The 17,234-nt window shown below is 39.0% G+C and overlaps 1 protein-coding gene across 1 annotated transcript in view; it reads right to left on the bottom strand.

Moving 5' to 3' along the window:
- Window positions 1-17,234, bottom strand: part of LOC306872514 (phospholipid-transporting ATPase ABCA1-like) — a 151,931-nt gene that overhangs the window by 31,684 nt on the left and 103,013 nt on the right. Inside the window, exons 30-36 of the mRNA XM_079421115.1 lie at window positions 16,993-17,120; window positions 15,365-15,463; window positions 14,783-14,972; window positions 7,030-7,124; window positions 6,812-6,917; window positions 4,025-4,099; window positions 3,693-3,862 (exon numbers count right to left, since the gene is read on the bottom strand). Of these exons, the coding sequence (XP_079277241.1) occupies window positions 3,693-3,862; window positions 4,025-4,099; window positions 6,812-6,917; window positions 7,030-7,124; window positions 14,783-14,972; window positions 15,365-15,463; window positions 16,993-17,120 (863 nt within the window). The remainder of the gene's footprint in view (window positions 1-3,692; window positions 3,863-4,024; window positions 4,100-6,811; window positions 6,918-7,029; window positions 7,125-14,782; window positions 14,973-15,364; window positions 15,464-16,992; window positions 17,121-17,234) is intronic.

The raw sequence follows: 17,234 nt of genomic DNA, 5'->3' as shown, positions 1-17,234 counted from the left end.
AGATGCCCATCTGTGTTTCTGAGAAACGGCTCTTCAGTAGGTCACACTTTACTTAGAATAAAACTTTAAAAACTCTCCACAAAATCCAGCTCACGCACAGCATTCTGGGAAAACTGGGCATGTTTAATTTCCCCCCAGAGATCTGACTCTGATCACATGGCCTCTCATGCGGTGAAGGTGACTGAGTTTCAGGACTGTATTACTCTTGATTCGAGGGAATCGTTACACGCCGAGTGATGCTCGTTTAACCTGGACGCTCATTTACAGCAGAGGATCATTTCTGACCCCTCGCTTCTCTCCTGTCAAAACCATTCATCTTCACAGCAAATACTGTGTGATCATGTCACGAACAGAAACGAGGTCTGGGTCCAAGAATGCAGGGAGGTGTCTTTAATAAAACAAACTAACACAAAGGCCAACACGGCACAATAAACAGAAATCAAAACAAAACATAACATAAGCAGATCTCAGAGCAGGACATGAATCACGGTAACAACATATAATGAAAGCACACAGAGTGGTGAGAAGGTGGAAGCTATATAGTCCGTGGTGATGGGGATCAGCTGTGGGTGTAATGATTAGCCAGGTGTGTGCAATGAAACAGGTGCATGCGTGTAATCCTGTGAGTGGAGTCCGGGAGGAAGGGAGATGGCGACCTCTGGTGGGGAAGGGCAGACCTGCAGTCCGGCCTCGTGACAGTACCCCACCTTAAAGGAACGGCTTCCAGACGTTCCCCAAGATCCAACAGTCCGGAGGGGGGTGAAACAGTGAACAGGGGGAGGGATGGCGGGCCAGGTCCGTGTGGGGGCAGAGGGTCTGGAGATGGAGGCAGCGCAGGAAGCCAGGGCGAGTCTGGAGGAACGGACCAGGGGGGCTTCAGCCCAACAGGAACCCCAGGGCCCAGCCAGGGTGGGGCCGAAGGGACAAACCAGGCAGTGAGTTTAAGAACGGTCTCTGTGGCCGTGACAGGGCAGACAGTGAGTTCAGGAACGGCCTCTGTGACCGTGACAGGGCAAACAGTGAGCTCAGGAACGGTCTCTGTGGCTGTGACAGGGCAGACAGAGAGCTCAGGAACGGTCTCTGTGGCCGTGACAGGGCAGACAGTGAGCTCAGGAACGGTCTCTGTGGCCGTGACAGGGCAGACAGTGAGTTCAGGAACGGCCTCTGGCAGGGTAAGGAGCTCGAGTGGAGCCGGCAGGGCGAGGAGTCTGGGTGGCGCCGGCAGGGCGAGGAGTCTGGGTGGCGCCGGCAGGGCGAGGAGTCTGGGTGGCGCCGGCAGGGCGAGAAGTCTGGGTGGCGCCGGCAGGGCGAGGAGCACGGGTGGCGCCGGCAGGGCGAGGAGCTTGAGTGGCTCTAACACGGCCTCCTGGCCAGCAGTGAGCTCTTGGGAGGCCTCCTGGCCTTGTGAGACGGAAGCCTTCTTCCGTCTCTTCCTCCGTTTCCGGGAGCGGGATGCCGTGGCATACTCAGCCTCCACAGTGGGCGCCGCTGCGGCATTCTCGGCCACCTCTGGGGGATTGAGAGCGGGCACCGCCGCCTCGGGAGCGCTGTGAGCGGTCACCGCCGCCTCGGGAGCGCTGTGAGCGGGCACCGCCGCCTCGGGAGCGCTGTGAGCGGGCACCGCCGCCTCGGGAGCGCTGTGAGCGGGCACCGCCGCCTCGGGAGCGCTGTGAGCGGGCACCGCCGCCTCGGGAGCGCTGTGAGCGGGCACCGCCGCCTCGGGAGCGCTGTGAGCGGGCACCGCCGCCTCTGGAGCGCTGTGAGCGGGCACGGCCGCCTCGGGAGCGCTGTGAGCGGGCACCGCCGCCTCGGGAGCGCTGCGAGCGTGCCCCGCCGACATCTCCGCCGCTAACTCCACCCTGAAGGCTGAGCCGCTCACCTGAAGAATCCTGTCGATGTAACCATCCAACGACTCCTCAGGGTCCCAGTATGGTGCTCGGGACCTGAACGGCTCAGCTAGACCGCTCCAGAAAAAGACCACCAGACACTCCTTCTCGACGGTCGACTGCCGAGCCAACCCGATGAACTCCTTGGAGTAATCCTCCACGCTCCGATCCCCCTGGCGCATGTTCAATAACCTCCCCGCTGGACCCATCTTTGGTGCTTTCATTCTGTCACGAACAGAAACGAGGTCTGGGTCCAAGAATGCAGGGAGGTGTCTTTAATAAAACAAACTAACACAAAGGCCAACACGGCACAATAAACAGAAATCAAAACAAAACATAACATAAGCAGATCTCAGAGCAGGACATGAATCACGGTAACAACATATAATGAAAGCACACAGAGTGGTGAGAAGGTGGAAGCTATATAGTCCGTGGTGATGGGGATCAGCTGTGGGTGTAATGATTAGCCAGGTGTGTGCAATGAAACAGGTGCATGCGTGTAATCCTGTGAGTGGAGTCCGGGAGGAAGGGAGATGGCGACCTCTGGTGGGGAAGGGCAGACCTGCAGTCCGGCCTCGTGACAGATCAACACACCTTCATAAGCTGGGTTTAATTATCTATGAACACATCTCCGTTTTGTAAGGGAACTGCATTAATCAAAGTGAGACAAACACAAACTATAAGACTTTTGAGTCTCTTCTGCTCACCGAGGCTGCATTTATTTGATACAAAATACAATACAAATCATGAAATATTATTTAAAATGACCCTTTTCTATGTGAATATCTGTTAAAATGTAGTTTATTTCTGTGATCAAAGCTGAATTTTCAGCATCATCACTGCAGTCTTCAGGTTCACATGATCTTCAGAAATCATTGTAATATTTGCTGCTCAAGAAAATTATATTATGATTATCATATTTTATGTTAAAATCAGTTCTGCTGCTTTTTCAGGATTATTTGATGAATGGAAAGTTCAAAAGAACAGCATTTATTTAAAATGAAATATTTTTTTTAATGTTCTTACTGTAATTCTTAATTGAATGCATCCTTGCTGAATAAAAGTATTAATTTCTTTAAACACGGATCAGGGAAACATTAACACTGTATATAGACCTCAGGTAAAAGCATTACATACAAATAAAAATGTGTCTCCTTAGAAAAAATAATGTTCCACTTTTTGCATTACATTTAGTCATTTTATATTTTAGACAATGGAAGCAATCAAAACCAACAAAAGAGCAATGATATGCAAGTGCTCTAACAAGCCTCAGTTATCTAACACAGTGTATGTAGAAAGATCTTTGTTTGTTTTTGCTTTGTTAATTATATAATAGATAAAAAGAAAAGAGATAGATTGAAAAATAATCAAGTGTTAGGTCTTGTTGTTGTTGGTTTTTTATAAAGCAGTTAGAAAACAAATAGAGTGTAAGTCTTAAAGGGTCATGTTTTTGTTGTTTTTTAATAAAAAAAAGAAGACAGACAGATACAATAAATTAGAGAGTGCTAGAGATATAAAATAAAGATGGAAGAGGTGTGTTTTTAGCCGTTTCTTGGAGATGACTATGGGATTGAGTTTGGCAGGTTATTCCACCAGTAGGGAACATTTAATGTAAAAGTCAGTGAAAGTAGAAATGCAGTCTCCTGTGAGGGCTAAGTAACACACAGTTTGCACAGTATAAAATCCATTACGCATATGGGATGTCCCCACTTTTCACAAAAACAAACGTGTGTGTGTGTGCATGTGTGTGTGTATTGTGAGTGTGTGTGTGTGTGTGTTGTGTGTGTGTGTGTGTGTTGTACTCACAGTGCTGCAAACGAGAGCTGTTCTTTGGTGAGGTTCAGTGGGTGGTTGAATGTGGTAATGCCGAACTCTTCCGCTCGCCGCCCCGCTGGCAGATTCCCTCTCAGGACGCCATTACTGGCCACGTTCAGGAACGACACGAGCGAATGCCAACCCTGATTATAGAACCACACCTACACACACACACACACACACACACACAGTTCTGTTGCCACTAGTGCTGTTATTGTGAAATAAAACTATTAAAAACCGTTTGTGTTAGTTGACTTTAAGCTGCAATGTGATAAAATATTATAAACGGAAAATACTGTACTGATGTAAATCCTGCTGCTCACCTTCACATTATCTCTGGTGCCCAACTCCACCAAAAACAACTGAAGGGCCTGGAAAATCTTCTCGGTTTCATTAAACTGCAGAGAGAAAGAAAGTCAGAGTTTGTGTGCGAATCAAAGGGTTTTATAAACATTACAGATTTTTTTTGTTGTAAATATTGTTTTTGAAAAAAAATAATACTGTAATCAGCAAGGATTCAGTAAATTGAACAAAAGTAACTAAAGGCATTTACTGTATAATGTAACAAAATATTTATATTTCAAATAAATGCTGTTCCTTTGAACTTTCTATTCACAAAGAATCCTGAAAAATAAAAAAGTGTCACGGTTTCCACAAAATTATTGAGCAGCACAACTGTTTTCAACATTGATAATAATAATAAATGTTTGTTGAGCAGTAAATCAGTATATTATTATGATTTCTGAAGATCATGTGACACTGAAGACTGGAGTAATGATGCTGAAAATACAGCTGCGCATCACAGAAATAAATTAGAGTTTAACATGTATTCATACAGAAAACAGTTATTCTAAATTGTAATAATATTTAATAATAAATAAATGCTGCTTTGGAGAGCAGAAGAGAAAAAAACAGACCCCAAACTTGTGTATTTTACTCATTTTTCACTCGTCATATTTCTTCCGACACCTTCTACATAATAAAACACCCAATTATTGTATCATAATTACTGAGTCATAAAAACTCATTTTTGATACAAATTTAATGTTACTCCCTTCAAAGCATTAAACCAACAAGGAAAAAGACTATATTTTATTGACTGGATTTTACAGAATTTCGGGACAAACAGCTGTTTGAATAAATCATGATAACAGATCATGTCCAAAACAACCCTAAGTATCTCAGAGAGAAACATCATTGTGCTCCCTAATGTTAAGAACAGCCTTTGAGTCGGGAGTGTGTCTATTGCTTAAAATGCTGACTAGGTATGCAGCAGACTTTGACACAGCAGCGGTCAGTGTTCGGCCTCATCTGAGATTCACACACTCAGTACAAGACAGATATCAGACACTAATGCTAATGTTTGCTGCTCCAGACGACACTGTAAATACACCATGAACACTAATATCCTTACACACACACACTCTCACAGAGAAGGTGCCAAAATCTCTCTGGGTCTGAATGGGGGGGAGTGGAGGACGCCAACATCCTGCTATTAGCATTACAGCCGTCCATCACAGAGCTAAGCAGCATTAAAATCCCATCAGACGTCCAGACTCTGGCACGCTGCCGGAGAGGATTTAACCACGTTACACAATGCAACTAGCATTGTTAGTGTATTGTTAGGATAGCAAAATATCAGATTCCAGCTCGATAAGCATTTCTTTAAAGCATTTATTGTTAGAGACCATGCCTTCACTCAACTGGCTCTGTTAGTTTACAAAAACTAGTCAAATATGGCACATGCAAACACTGACAGGCTTTTATCCTCAAAAATATATGTTAAATGAAAACATTTCACTTTGATTTTAAGGACATATTTTGTGTACTTTTGTATAATAAATGCATTCTGTGCTATGTTTGTTCAATGGTGACTTTATGTTGAATGTAAATGAGAAAATTATAAAAGATGAACAGACTGACTATTATTCAGATATTTTTATTAACAACAAACTCTTGGAAAGGTATGCACCAATGAAATGGTTGATTGTAACAAATTATGATTTAGAAAGTACTTTTCTCAGCTTGTAAATGTCAGCGGATCATTCTTTCTCAAATCAAACTGAACAGTTTACTTAAAAAATGACTGATTCAACTGCAAAACATACAGTAAAAATAGTTAAAATGTGAAATATTTTTACAATTTAAAATATTTTTTTTTTGTGAATGTATAGTAAACTGTAATTGGTTTATGTGATACAGTGCTGAATTTTCAGCATCAGTCTTCAGTGTCACATGATCTTCAGAAATCATTCTAATATACTGATCTGCTGCTCAAGAAACATTTCTGATTATGAGCTGAATCATGTTGCTTATAGAGGATTTAATTAGTAAATTAGGCTTGATTCTGTAGCGTACAGGACGTTTGCCCATCTCCAAAAGACCACATTTATATGAAGGAACAAAGAGTTATCTAAACTTCAGGAGAGCATCCGTTTCTAAGAATTAAAACATTCTGCAGAATTGCAGTGTGGGGAAAACATGATCTCCATATTTGATAAGCGAATGCTAAGTGGAGAGCTGGTGGGAATTTTCACTGAATTTAAATGCTTTCAAAGGCCTGAAAAGCTTCACATTAAAAAACAGTACATAAAACACACTTCTCATCACGACGTGTGCTCAAGCTGCTCATGCATATTAAGATGGAGATTTCCCACCATGTTTTGATACTTAAGTGATAAACATATATGCAAATAGAAACAATTATTGGAACGAGCAAATGATACTTGCTACTTGTTAATGAAAATTAATCTGGATGAAAAAGCTGTCTGTAATAAACAAATACACATTGTTACGATAACTACAATAAAACTGGGATAATTTGGTTTTAATCACCACTGCTATCAAAAAGAAACAACACTAATATTCTGAAGCTTCTCTTATGAATTTTTATTTCATTCATTTGAATACAATTCAAGACCAACTTAAAATGCAGAGCATAATAAATGGAAAAGTCCTGTCAGAAGTCAGGTCTCTGTGGTTTGTAAACTGCAGGGAGGTTTTGGCATCAGCTCGATCAGAAGCGTATCAGAAATGGCCGTAATGCTACACTTGAGCAGTGATTTCTGGAGGGCGGGTTGGCAGTAATGTCTAACGCCCATCGCTCTCACCTGTGTGATGTTGAGCAATGATTTGAAGTCGTCGATCACTGCTGTAATATCAGATTCATTGAGTTTGACCTGTGAGTTCACGCCGCCCACCGAGATCCCGCCGTACCTGCACACACACACACACACACACACACACACACACACACACATGTTGGCAATCACGCTGCTTTGATCTTATTTCATTCTTCACATCCTTTGGCATGAGTGTGTGTCGTTACCGTATTTTTCCTGATTTCTGGTAGCTCTTGAGCAGGAAGTCGGTCATGTTTCGGGCCGTGAGGTTCTGCAGGGTGTCTGTGGTGTTCTGAGTTCTCTACAAAAGAAAACACACCAGACAAGACCATTACAAACACAGACACAAGTAAAAAGTTCTTTCAGTAAACATTACATGTGTTGGGTTATTATAGTCAAGTGAAAATAAAAATAAAATGTATTTTATGTACTTTAAAAAAAATAAAAACATTCCCTTGTGGGGAATGTGGCAATGTGGCATAAACAAGAACGAACAGACATACAAATTATTCCAAACAAACCAGAATAACACACTGGAACAATACAAGTGTGAGTTTCTCCAGAGAGATTCCGGATCAGCGTGAAACTAATGACACAGACTCCCTTCCACAGAAACTGGCCTAAATGAAAGCGCTCTGACACGCTCACACACAGGCTTGCATTGTCGGAGGCTTGTGATTTGTATAATGAACATCTATTTGACGCTGATTCACAGTGCGGGAACAGAACTATTCCAATAATGCTTTTACCTTGAAATCAGAATGGTGGTTTTGTGGCTTTTATTGTACATCTATCAAACCAAAATTGCCCAGTTAGTTGCTTTATTCCTTTTCTGCAAAAAAAAAAAAATAAATCTCCAACAGAAGACAAACATAATATAATGCTCTCACACAAAACCGGACATACTCTCAGATATACGCTGCTCTCGCGCAGATAAGAGTGCGCGCACTTAAAACGTGCTCAAGTGTGCGTGTGCGCGCTCAAACTTTGTCCTGTGCACTCGCACATCTCTCCGTGCTCTTGCGCTAGATATTAATTCTTTTCACACCTGGATTAATCGTCAAAAGTTATCAACCAATCAGATTTTTCTACGACTGACCCGATGAAAATACTAGACCTACGTGAAGAGGGAACGGATCCTGGAATTTCTCTACAATTTAATAATATTTAGTCATATCAAATATATATTAGAAATGGTTAGGAATCGGGTGCTTGGATGATTTATAAATCATGCGAGCAGGGAGATTCGTGCTCGCGCATTATATTAATCTACTTTCGTGCTACAAAAATGCGCTCTCGACATTTGGCAGTAAAATAATGCCATAAATCCCCACTTGATTCCTATGGGACAGGTGGATGACTGAACTGCTGTGAAAACTAAAATCTATATTCAGGTTCCTCACGGAATCTGTGGAGGATGACAAACACAGTTTTGTATAAGAGTGAAGTTATATGAGGAAAAAATATCAACAATGCGTTTCATATCAACAAAAAAATCAACAGAGAAGATGGGCTAGATGGGAAAACGGACTTTCTAGATGCCCAGACCAGACGTCAGAATGTGATCATTGATGGAATTCCTGAAGTTGAGAACGAAAAGGGGTCAGACTCAAAAGAGAAGATGTTGGCTCTTTTTAAGGATAAATTGGATCTGGACCCACTACCATCGGGATACAGAAAGTTTGTGTTGATAAAGCTCTTAAAGGAAAGGATGAAATCCGGAGTCGGCCTCACCCAACAATGGTGTCGTTTTTTAAGAATCAAGGACAGAGACCGAGCGATGGCCAACGTGAGAAAGCTGAAGGGTTCGGATATTTTTATAAATGAGGATCATCCTGAATCGGTTCAAAAGAGGAGAAAGGAACTGATTCCTAGAATGAAAGCTGCAAGAGAAAGAGGGGACATTGCTTTCTTAAGGTACGATAAAGTCATTGTTCATAAAAGGCAGGCAAAGGAGAACATGTGAGTATATGACAAGCATCAAGGTGTGATGTGATATGTTATATATTGGATGTCTATTGCCGTTTTATTGCCAAAAATATATGTAAAGATTTGAATATTTGTAGTTTGAGGAACAAAGTACATGAAGTTGCCGATTTGTTGCTGTCAAACACAATTAATATTGTTGCTTTATCTGAAACTCATTTGGATGAGACTTTTGATGATAATGCTGTGTCTATATGTGGATATAATTTATATAGAAGGGATATAAATAAGTATGGTGGAGGCGTTGCCTTTTATGTGCAGAATCATATTTCTGTAAAAGTAAGGGACGATATTATAATGAAGTGGAGGTTCTATGGCTGCAGGTTAATTCACCTCATGTCAAGACATGTAGGATGTTGTTATAGGCCACCAGGTTCAAATCATAAATATTTAGAAGACATGGATGAGATGCTGAATGAGGTTTGTGAATTAAATATGGAAGTTGTCTTTTAAAGTGATCTTAATATTAATTGGATAGTACATGAGTGCTTTTTAAAGAAAATTATAATAGACGTTGAGTGAGCAGCTTGTAACATTAAAACAAAAGAAACACTTATTGATATTTCCAACTCAGCAAGGAGACTGTCAAATGTGGGGCAAGTAATCAAGACTGATGGGCAAAGAGATGGCCATCACGTGTTCCACGATAGAAATCACGAGCGTCCTTAGATTGACTTTTCCCCCACATAGAAGACTGAGACCAGACTGGAATTCCTTTGTTCACAGAACATGTCCCTATGTCCTACACAGAACTTCTTTTCCATATGCATCAAAAATCATCTTAAAAGGACTTATGAGCAACTAATGATTTATATGCATAACTCCGTTTTATGTATGTTACCCACACATTAGACTATCATGTTTTAATCACATATTATGTATGTCTTTTTAATCAAACGGCCTAAGAGTTCATATTCGTGTTTGATATGTATGAGTTTGAAAAATCATGCTTTAAATGTTTCTTACAATCAATTCTATGTCAAATGTATCATATTTAGGTTATATAAATCACATCCAAAAGTATATTTTGCAACACTTTGGAAAATTCGGACAATGTGACTGACCACAACATGTTGATTTATTGATTCGGTGGAGAAACAAAGCAACAGGATAGTATCTAATTGGTCAAGACAACCATTGGGAGGTGTCAAAAAGCAGAGTTTAAAAACTCAGGACACCTTCTTCCGCCTCCTCTCTGCTCTTCTAACTTTTAGCCATGCTTTTTGTCATTACTTTCTGCGTTCTTTGAGCGCCATTCCAGCATGCTTCGGCTGCTACCACGATGAGAAGAAAAACCACCTAGTCTCGTTACATCCTTTTATTCTTTTACTTTAGTTTCTTTTCTTTCCGTTGAGTTTCGTGTTCAAAAGTTAAGTTTGCCGCAAAGTCCAGTTCGACTGCACCCGCTTCAAACTTCAACTAGCAACCGACTCTGAAACCATCTCCAGCCAACGCCCAACGATTGGCTTCCCAAGAATCACTACAAACGACCACTGAACTGTCAGCCAATCAGCAACCTCGGGAAACACCCTTTCTGCAAGGACAACAGGGAATCCCTTTACACAAAAGCAACTCAAGCAAGTAACTTCCAGATTTTTGCTGAGCTGGTGCATTTAATACAAATGTTAGCCTCATTGAGAAACTCAATGCGAGGGTTAATTAAGTGATTGATGGTTGTTAAGGTCTATGCAATAGCACATATTGCTGTAAACTTGGGATTTCACATTTTCATTCTCTAAACTAACCTTTTCCTCACTCTCTCTATTTCTGCACCGTGTGAATGTGTGTGTTTATGTGTTAGATTAGTTTCTAACAAGACAAGTTAATGTCTTAAACTGCCGATCTTGTTACTGTGCTATTTCATATATTAAATATAGTTTTCACTATATTTTGCATTTTAATATCCAATGCGTTGATGTTGTACGGCTCGTTCAGTGAATCGCTGGCCGATCAGCCGTGAAACAATCATTCTGTTCAAATTCCCTATAAAATCATAAATGATTCCCTTTGAGCTAAATTGACCTGTTTCCCTTACATTACATATTACCTTACAAAAGCTAAGCAAATAATTGTGTATAAAAGGTCATATAGGAGGTTTTCCGAGGAAACTTTCTTGGGATATTGGTAATATAAAGTGGTCAGAGATTTATGAGGTAGAAAAACCAAACGATGCACTTGAATTATTTATTAGAAAATTTCAGCCAGTTATTGATAATCATGCGCCGAATAAGAAATTAATTATAAAGGATTTTATAGCATCCTGGATTGATTGTGAATTAAAGGTTATATGGCACAGAGAGATGAAGTGATGAAGAAAACTGAAGAAATATTGTAAATTGAGAAATTATGTCACAGGTCTTAATAAAAATAAAAATAAACAATATTATACACTACAGTTAAGTAGTAAGAATAAAGATGGGAAGAAGCTTTGGAGGGTATTAAATGATATAATGGGAAGACAGAAGGCTACACAACCTACTTTAATTAACTGTGAAGGTTCTTATGTGACAAAACCTGAAGAAATTGCAAATTACATTAATTAGCTTTTTTAGCAGTAAGATACAGAAGATGAGGAAAGAAATATCATATGTGACAGAAAATAATACATCTAAAACAAAGAGTGTAGTATTTGGGTCTAATTATTCTCTACGGTTCAAACCAGAGCTGAAATTATACATAAATAAAACACTTATTCAGCAAGTTAAGGAAGTAAAACTAGTGGGTATCATCTTGGATAATAAACTGTTATGGTCAAAGCATATTGGGAACACAGTGAAGTAAATGGGAAGGGTAGTAGGAGATGTAGACAATATTTTATGTTTGATATAATGAAAATAATATTGGATACTGTCTTCTTCTCACAGCTGGACTATTGTCAGATGATATGGGCTAATGCTTCAAAAAAGGATTTGAGGAAACTTCAGCTGGTAAAAAATAAGGCAGCGAGATTAATCCTCCGGTGTTCGTATAGAACAAACATTAATAGAATGCATTTTGATCTGAAATGGCTATTAAAATGATTTTAAAAGGCAGGTAAAGGCTCACCTTGGAATGTTTTACTTACAGGAGGTCGAGGCAAATTAATTAATTGAATGAGCAATATGTTTTTTATTTTTATTATTGTAGGTGTTTTAGATATTTAAAAGTGGAGGATATGTTTATAGAGATGTTTTTTGGATTGTGGAGAATATATTTAACTTTTTATTTTTTATTGTTGTATTTCTTTAATGTATGAATGTTAAGTGTTGTGGGGACCCCGGGAAGACTAGCAATGCTTGAGGGCATAGCTAATGAGGATCCAAATAAATAAACTAAATAAACAAATAAACAGAGAAAGACTGATTATTGTGTCTCTAAAACTCCACAGTCCTGCAGTCAAACACACGCTTAACGAACGAGAACACTGACCTGCCATCGTCATGGAAACAGGCGATTCATTAAGAAACCGGTGCGGAGCGTCCACCTACTCTCTTTCACTTATCAAGGACTCAGATAGAAAGAGAGCGGATGAAGAATGAGTCTGATAGCCAATCAAAGAAAGCCCATATGCTCGTGTTAGCGCTACAGCAAGAAAATAATCAATCAGAACTCTTTCACGGAGCCGTTTGCAGGGAAATACAGTTTACAGCAACATAAATTGCCCCGTAAGCACTTAATGCGACACAACAGACGTGGAAGGTGTTTGAAAAGGTCGCTGGGATAATGATGCCATTTAACATTTCAGTGCAGTGATTTCCAGATACAGACGAACAAGCAGACGTAATTAAGAGGTAATATATGCATGGTAAAAAAAAAATATTTAAAAAAAGATTAATAAATAACTTTTTTTTTACAAAAGCTGTCGTATGGCTTCAGAAGACTCGCAATATAGTGCACAAATCACATGACTAGTTTGGGTGAATTTCATTGGGGTTTCCATGAAGTGGCAGATTTGACTTGAATACTGACTTAATCTGTTTCTCACACAAAGCATCATGTGACTTCTGTATACTATAAACAAAAAAGAGGATATTAACCAAACAGTTGCTGGCAGCCATAGTACCCCCCCCCCCCCCCCCCCCCCCCATACTATGGAAGTCAACGGCTATTTTAAACCACAAGCGGTCTTTGATTATATCAACAACCAAGAAAGAATTCTTTAAGGGTTGAAATGTATGAGTCTACAGCTTATGAAAAGATGCAGTTTAATGAATATTTATCACTGTGATGAATAGTTGATAGATTAGCATTCATCTGTCTCTGGACATACACATTTGAGAAAATTCCCATGGAAGTCTATTTGCTCTTATTTTTACTTTATTAACACAGAACACCATATTGCTTTCTATTTTCTGTAAAAAAAATATTTGAACCCTACAAATCCTACTGTATCGTATTTAAGATGCAAATTTCTAAGGCCTTTCGCACACAATCTGCTACAAGCGTTCTGTCGTCTGACTGATAGTTTAGACTTTTTTAGTATAAATTGTACAAACGTCCACCTTAAACTCGTGTCTTTCTACTGTCAAATCTTTAATGATTTTTAAGTATGCATAAAAATAACTGATATTTTTAGTAATATTTGAAGATGAACGCTTTTTTTTTCCTCCATATTCTCACTATATCAGACTATATGAGCCATAAAACCTCATGTATCAAATATGATACTCAAAAAAAAAGCTTTTAAAATTGTATATTTATACTTTTTATATTTTGTCTAAATATTCAATGAACTGTTCCATTTAACAAAAAAATAAATAGAAATAATAATATATATATATATTATATGACTCTGTGGCCTAAACAGCATTTTGCTATTTTAGCCACTGATGTACATGCAGTTTTAACTTCATATTATTTGAAAGACTACATGGAAGATTTAAACATGATGAAAAGAAATGGCTAACCAGTCAGAAAAATATTTTAACTTTCAATCTTGAAAATGGAATGGCTGTTAACTACCCAAATGCTTAAAAAACCCAAAAACAAAACAAATAAATAAAAATAAATGTTTTTCCATTTTTTTATCTTGTTTTTTTTTGTCTGTTACAGCAAACAAAAAAATAAACAAACAACAACAACAACAAAGCATAAATAAATAAATAAAATGTGCCCCCAGTGGTTGACACTGACAGCACATGCTAATTGTTAAGTCAAAAATGTTTTTTTTTTTTTATATGATGACCTTTTAAACTCTTGATTACATGAAATGAAAAAAAAAAAAAAAAAATTGAGAAATTGTGCTGAACACCAGTTTTGTGTTATTACACACAGCAGAAAAAAAATGTTTTGAAATAATTTTTTCCACACCTAACCCTTCAGGGTTTTCATGTGGGTGTGTGTGTGTGTGTGTGTGTGTGTGTTTGCTGCTGGTCTAATTAAAGCATCATTTGATGTATCTGAAACCCTGTGGCAGCGGATAAGATTCATCCAGCCTCCTTTATCCAAAAACATCCACGATTATGTTTCAAGACAAAACATCTCCTGTGTGTGTGTGTGTGTGTGTGTAGCAAAACCAACATGTGTGTGTGTGTGTGTGTTAGTTTTTTAACACACATGTTACCACACATGCTAGTTTTTTAAAAGGGAAGTAATTAAGTGTTCATCTTGAAATATTAATACAAATATCAAAGTTATCACGTTTACTTTATAAAATTCAGTAGATTTCACAGCAAAAATAGTTGAAGGTTGATGTCAGTACAATGACACTAAAGGATATTTCACTTTCTGAAAAAGTCTAACTGTTAATCAGACGACAGAAGGCAAAGTTTTGATCAAAGAAATGTACATATCACATGTAATACAGCAGGGCTAGTATATGCACCCTGTTTCTTAACCACAGTGCTTAAACAAATAGCAGTTGGACAAAATCAAGCTGAAGCCTCTGGCATAAAGCTGTATCAGCAATGTGCAAACCATAATTGGCAATTGTATACGACTACAGCCAGTGGCCATTCACCAGTGTGTGTGTGTGTGTGTAAGTGTGTGTGTGACCTGCTGTGGCGGTAAACCACCGGCTCCGGGCGGGCAGTCTGGGAGCATGATGCTGCGCTGCGGCGTGCTGCATTGGCAGTCTGGAGACGGGTTCTCCATGCTCCAGTTCCCCTTCTCAAAGATCTCAGTGATGGACGGATCCACCGCCGGAGTGAACCAATCAGTGCCTCCCGGGTTACACGGCAATTTACTGAAGGAGGAACAGGAAACACACAGTCAAGCTGCTACACCTGTGTGTGCGTGTGTGTGTGTGTGTGTGTGTGTGTGCACCTGGTATTCATCACGTCCTGGGGACCAAATGTCCCCACAAGGATAGTAATACCAGTAAATCTTAATCTTGTGGGGACATTTTTTGGTCCCCATGAGGAAACAAGCTTATAAATCATACAGCATAAAGTTTTTTGAAAATCTAAAAATGCAGCATGTTTCCTGTGAGGGCTAAGTTTAGGTGTAGGGTTGGTGTAGGGCAATAGCACATACAGATTGTACAGTATAAAAACCATTACGCCTATGGGATGTCCCCATAAAACATGGAAACCCAACATGCGTGTGCGTGTGTGTGTGTGTGTGTGTGATGCTTACGGTATGGGGTTGGTGCTCATGCAGCGCGTCCCAAATCCCGGTGAACTGAGCAGAGCATTCTTCACTCTCTCCACCTGATCGACACCAGGATCATCAAAACTACAACACACAAACAAGACTCGTTATTGACCAAGTCATTATAATTAGCTGCATGTGTAAATTACCCTTAAAAACTTTAGAATTTTTTATATTTTTGAAAAAGTCTCTTCTCTTCACCAAGGCTGCATTTATTTGAACTAAAATACAGTAAATACTGTTAAACTTTATCAGTTAAAATAACTGTTTTCTGTGTGAATATATAATAAAATGTAATGTATTTCTGTGATCTGCAGCTGAATTTTCAGCATCATTACTCCAGTCTTCAGTGTCACATGATCTTCAGAAATCATGATAATATACTGATTTACTGCTCAACAAACATTTCTGATTATTATTAATGTTGAACACAGTTGTGCTGCACAATATTTTTGTGGAAACTGTGATAATAGAATTTTTCAGGATTCTTTGATGAATAGAAAGTCCAAAAGAACAGCATTTATTTGAAATAGAAATCTTTTGTAACATTATAAATGTCTTTACTGGCACTTTTGATCAATTTAATGCATCCTTTCTGAACAAGCGTGTTAACTTATTGGTAAGACTTTGCTATAATAAGGTACTGTATCATTAGTTAACATTAGTTAAAGTTAACTAACAACGAGCAGTTCATTAATTACAGTATTTATTCATCTTTGTTACAACATTGCTATTTCATGTAAGATCAGATCCATTAATTAAAAATAACAGATACAACTTTTGATTTTAATAACATATTATTAAATGTTGAAATTAACATTAACTAAGATTAAGAAGTATTTTCATTGATAGTTTATGTTAACTAACATAGTTATCCCATGTTAATAAATAAATCATTATTTTAAAGTTTTACCAATATGGTTAAAATTGTGTTATTGACCTCTAAATAAATATATACATACTAGGGGTGACCCCGAATAGTCCAAGATCCGATGCTTCGATAGGAGGAGCCTGATTCGACTCCCAATCTCTCAGTCGAATATTCGCGGGGTGTTATGATCACGCCATTTTGGAAATATGGGGGTGCTCAAATCTTTGATTTCACATAAAACTACCAGTTTTCTGCAAATAAGCTAATATACAACCTATTAAAATAATGCTGTAAATAATAATCTGAAAAGAAAGAAGCTTAAACTATATTTTAACGTGCGTGAATAAATGCAACCACCCCTATGGATTTAAATTTCACTTTCCATAATCCATGACCGACAGAGGATCTTGGCGGCAGGGATTTAAATCTTTAACAAGACTCAAACTGACACAGGCAGAGTGGAAGACTGGATTTTTTCGATCAGGTAGGGTACAACTTACCTATTTCAAAACATTTCAGCCGGTTTACATATCGTGTATATATTATTTATCTTGTATATGATGCATTTGGTTGAGTTGTTGGTTGAGCCCCCAAACATATGATTCGACTATCAGTCGAATATCGGCAAGATTCAAAAATTCTGATTTGACTATGAAAATCCTTAGTCGGGGACACCCCTAATACATACTGTATGTACATAATATGGTGCCACATTTAACCAAGTTAGTGTGCATGTGTGTACCTGTAGAAGGTATTCTGTGGAGCTCCATACATCCAGGGCTGAAGCTCCAGATTGGGATATTCAACAAACGGAGGAACAATCAGTGAGAAGATGAGAGCCAAACACACGAAGAACGCCGGCATTACAACCTGATACACACACACACACACACACACACACACACACATTTTCAATACATCTGCACTTAAGGGAGTTTAACTGTGTATCAGTAATAATCTAATACAGGTTTACAATTTAAATCC

This window comes from Barbus barbus (assembly GCF_936440315.1).
Source record: "Barbus barbus genome assembly, chromosome: 1".
Taxonomy (NCBI): domain Eukaryota; kingdom Metazoa; phylum Chordata; class Actinopteri; order Cypriniformes; family Cyprinidae; genus Barbus; species Barbus barbus.
This window is presented reverse-complemented; position numbering and strand designations above follow the sequence as displayed.